General features: G+C 36.9%; 1 protein-coding gene across 1 annotated transcript; it reads left to right on the top strand.

Annotated features, from left to right (window-relative positions):
- The first annotated feature begins 243 nt into the window (after positions 1 to 243).
- Positions 244 to 2,769, top strand: LOC308692698 (uncharacterized protein). Its single transcript, XM_081368975.1, has 2 exons — positions 244 to 373; positions 1,200 to 2,769. Exons 1-2 carry the CDS (start codon positions 316 to 318, stop codon positions 2,234 to 2,236), a joined length of 1,095 nt encoding a protein of 364 aa, XP_081225101.1. The 5' UTR covers positions 244 to 315; the 3' UTR covers positions 2,237 to 2,769.
- Positions 2,770 to 4,905: the final 2,136 nt, after the last annotated feature.

The following is a 4,905-nucleotide window of genomic DNA, read 5'->3' as shown; positions in this document are numbered from 1 at the left end:
TTAGTTTAAAAACACTCACTAACTGATATATTTTTGTATAATATTATTTTTATTTTAATATAATTTTATTTTGTATATTTTGGCAGATAAGCTCCTCCCACAGCAATCACATCATCAGTGAAGCTCCTCCCACATCAATCACATCATCAGTGAAGCTCCTCCCACATCAGTTACATCATCAGTGAAGCTCCTCCCACAGTAATTCTCCAATAAATGCTGTAAATTCCCATCAGCTGCAAGTGAAGACGAGCATCAGAGCATCAGGAAGAGCTGAAATCTGCAAAGACTGAGTTTATTAAAGAGGACAGTGAGAACATGAGTGATCCAGAACCCTGCAGAATGAAACACACTGAAGATCCTGAAGAACAAAGAGGTTGGTGTTTATTCTTCATTCATTCATGATGCTGAAGAACATTCATGTTAGAAACATTCAAGCGCTTTGTCACTTTTAGATATGCAGTTAAACTATGAAATGGTACAGATTTTCAACAAATGGTCAATAGAGGGAGGTTGGAGAAATTTGTATATTGATTGTCAACATCAGATCAAATTATCTCCCTTATTTACACTTATTTTATATCTGGTTCGCTTTTTTTGCTACTATTTTAGCAAAATGTCACACATCTTCTAATATAGTTTACAACATTGTGTTTAAATACAGTGTATATATTTTAGATTATTATTTTATTATTTTTTTAAGCAGCAAACAGCAAACTATCAAGTAAGTGAACTTTCCAGAATGGCTTACAGAATTGTAATTAAATTACTTTGTGCACCGATAAGACAGAGCATGCAGAAAACCTTCTACCACACCATTGGATTCAGACGTTGGGACAATTGTTTTACCTTGTTAAAAAAATCGTAACAAATACTGAGAGATACTTTTATTTGCACACCACTAGGCACTATTGTATAAATGTTAATATTACATTAAATAGTACACAAAGTAATTGTGTCATTAATCAAATATATTTAATATTTCTCACTTTTGTGCCTATAATGTCTTGAAAATAATAACTGAAATATCAATATACCTCATTCATGCAATTAATTAATGAAACCATATTATTTATCATAATATTTTATAGCAATTGTCTACTAGTACTTTCTGCCATTACATCAGGGCTCACTTTCATATTTCTCTCTTTGAATTATTGATGTGCTGAAAATTTGATTAAACCCTTTTTCTTTCATGTCAGAGCTGAGAGAAGTGGAGGAGGAGAGAGAAGAACTGAGTGAAGTGAAGGAGGAGACTGAAGAACTGAGAGAAGTGAAGGAGGAGAGAGAAGAACTGAGAGAAGTGAAGGAGGAGAGAGAAGAACTGAGTGAAGTGAAGGAGGAGAGAGAAGAACTGAGTGAAGTGAAGGAGGAGAGAGAAGAACTGAGAGAAGTGAAGGAGGAACATCATGTCAAACCTGGAGAAAAACCTTTGAGTCGCTCAAAGACTAAAAAGGCCCTTTTAAACAAAAGAGGAGCCAGGAAATATTTCACCTGCACTCAGTGTGGAAAGAGTTTATCAAGCAAACAAGGTCTTGAGATTCACTTGAGAGTTCACACTGGAGAGAAGCCGTTCACATGTGATCAATGTGGGAAGAGTTTCACACAAAAACCACATCTGACCGAACACAAGAGGATCCACACTGGAGAAAAGCCACATATGTGTGTTCAGTGTGGAAACAGTTTCAGAACCAAACAACATCTTAAGATTCACATGAGGATCCACACCGGAGAGAAGCCGTTCACATGTGATCAATGCGGCAACATTTTTTTTAGTGCATCAAACCTGAAGTCACACCTGATAGTTCATACGAAGGAGAAGCCGCATTCATGTTCTGTGTGTGGAAAGAGATTTTCACAGCGGGGTAATTTACATAAACATGAGAAAATCCACACTGGTGTGAGAGAGTACATGTGCTTTGAGTGTGGGAAGACTTTTATTACAGCGGACTATTTAAAACAGCACCAGAGAATTCACACTGGAGAAAAACCTTACAAGTGTTCACACTGTGACAAGAGATTCAGTGATTTAAAAAGTCTGAAAACACATGAGAGGATCCACACTGGAGAGAAACCTTACAAGTGTTCACACTGTGACAAGAGATTCTTTAACTCATCACATCTGAAAATACATGAGAGGATCCACACTGGAGAAAAGCCGCACATGTGTGTTCACTGCAGAACTAGTTTCAGACACAAATCATCTCTTAAGCGTCACATGAGAGTTCACACTGGGTAGAAGCGGCTCAGGCTTTCGCTCTGAAATCACATCTTCTCATTCTGAAGAAACACCATTTAACTGTGATCAGTGCGGTAAACAGTTTCTTTGGGCGTCAGTCCTGAAGAAACACCTGAAGATTCACACAAAGGAGAAGATTCATTAGTAATATTACAGCAGAAAAGACACAGCGGTGTGTGTTTCAGTGCTGGAAGTCCTTTACTACAGAAGATGAACTTAAAGAGCACCAGAAAATTCACATTGGAGAGGAAGAGGCCATAACACTTTAAAGAGACATGGATCTGATATAAATGTTTAACTCGTTCTTCATTGTTTTTCATCAGAACATCTAGTTTGTCTTCCACTTCTACTCTTCAATGCAAATACAAGATAAATTTCCATGTATCTTTGAAATTGGACACTTTTCTTCTCTTCTTTTGAGATGCTTTGGCTCAGTCAGTAAAGAGAGAGATGTGTTTCATTCACTTTCACTTTTACTTAATGTTTGTATTTGCTTCATGTAATTATTGATTAAACTCTTTACTCATTTTATCAAAATTGTATTGTCCATTTTTATTTTCTGCTGATTCTGTTTGAATCAAGAATAATTTTATTTATGAAAGCCATGAAGCATTGTTTGCTTATTGCGCTTTCCATGATTTAATTTTCTCAATAAAGCTTTGAAATGGCTAATAAATTATGTTTCACTGCACACATGACTGACATTGAATGAGATTGCTGTCTGTCTACATTATTACCGGGTTCACCTAGGGGTGGGAATCTCTAGGCACCTCACGGTTCGATTCTGGGTTAAGGAATAGAACAAAATAAACATCAACACCAAAGCACAATACACATACCAAGGGCAGAAAGTATATGGAGCAAATGATGTGCCATAATTAAACAAACAAATCCAGCATTTTGCAAACAAACTCGATCTACTTCACAAAGGAAAGCTCGACTCGCAAACAAACAGAAAGCAATGTGCAAGTACAAAGGTCAGTTTGATTGAAAATGCAGTGGACAAATATGTATTGTGTTTTACAAATATAAATAAATGAGCCAAGATAATACTTCACAAATAAATACAAACCATCCTACAAATTGCATGTAACCTTTGAACAAATACCACATCTAGTGCATACAAATGCATATCTGTCTTTTATAGTGTGACACTAGGCTTTTCATGAGATCTCTCGGCTCGATTTTCTCAGAAATGCAGTTAAGCAATTTCCTCTTCTAAAACAGTAGATGGCGCTAAACTATGGGATTCATTTAGCGCTAGTCTCCTGGAGAAGCACTGATTTGAAACTTGTCTTTGCCATAGCTGAGGAAAATGACTGGTGAACGGGTGTGTTTCTGTCTTATTTGATCTATAATTAACCTTTTTGAGGTTTTCTTTTGCAAAATGTTTTACCAATGTAGTATTAAACCTTACTTTTCTTGCGGTTAATTAATTTTAATGAAATAAAAGTGTGATGAGGTTCAAGAGTCAGGAAGGAAGACAGGGGTCGGCGTGACTGGGACTCGTACTTTATTAAAATAAAGCAAAACAAACAAAAGTCATGCACAACGCGCATTCACCGTGGCAACCGCGACGGCACAAAACAGTTCAAAAATGAGAGCTCGGATCCACAGGTTTTCTTTCTCTGCGTCCAATTTTCTCTTCAGTCTCTCTCTCGTTCCAGCGCGGCTTATAAGCGGTCTCTCCACGCGGATCACAGCAATAAGACACAGGTGTTCATCATTTGAACTTGACCTACTTGCGTCCCGCTCGTCTCGAACTCTCTCCCATTAGCTACAGACCGCACTGAACAACGCCCCCCTCGCCACAAAAAGCATGTCATTATAAAAATAGAACTTAGCCTCATCCATGAACATGATTTTTCTATTCCCGTCTGACTGATTTACATCCACGGTGGAGTTTAAAACGACAGTTCCCATCATTCCACTCTCCTTCACATCGTCATCAAGCTACGACGTTGTTGTTGTTTGGAATGTAGCGCCCTCTAGTGGCAAAAAATTATTGCGTATTGTACCTTTAAATAGTCTAACTAGTTTTAAATTCACATATCATGGTGTTGTAGTTATTTGCCTGTAGAGGTTCACAAAGATAGGTTATTTATTTAATTATTTTGTTCTATTATTGATGATTTATCCATGTTAGGCTATATTGTGAGAAATAACAGTATTGTCTTTCAATATAGCAGTTTAATCTATCCTGACTCAAATAATGTGTTTCTAACAGTAAACACTCAGAATAAAGTGAGATGATCTGCTGATGATCCTGAATGGCTTGTTGAATGAGTGTTGATAGTCTGAGGCTCATCAATATTAACAGATCTGCTGAAAACACTCTTTATTTCATGACAATAGTTCCTGTTTTCACCTCATTTATTATGCTGATGTCTTAAGATCTCCTGTAAATTGACACTTAAAGCTCATTTCATTGGTGTCAACAGACTGATGTTCTATGTGTTCAAAGGCTACAGGTAGGATTTTGGCTACAGGTAGGATTTTGCATTTTCTTATATTCATAGAAACTTAGAAAACATGATGGTAATAAAATGCACGGGATTGCATGTGAAGTCCCATGATTCTCTGCTACATTTTACATTTTTTTTACATTTTTGGATTATCACCTTTTCCTTTGAGTGCGTGTTGTGACAGGAACGAGTAGTGAGTTGAAG

Source organism: Scardinius erythrophthalmus (genome assembly GCF_964197995.2).
Source record: "Scardinius erythrophthalmus genome assembly, chromosome: 1".
Lineage (NCBI taxonomy): Eukaryota > Metazoa > Chordata > Actinopteri > Cypriniformes > Leuciscidae > Scardinius > Scardinius erythrophthalmus.
Note: the sequence above shows the minus strand (reverse complement) of the source record. Positions and strands in the feature narration are given on the sequence as shown.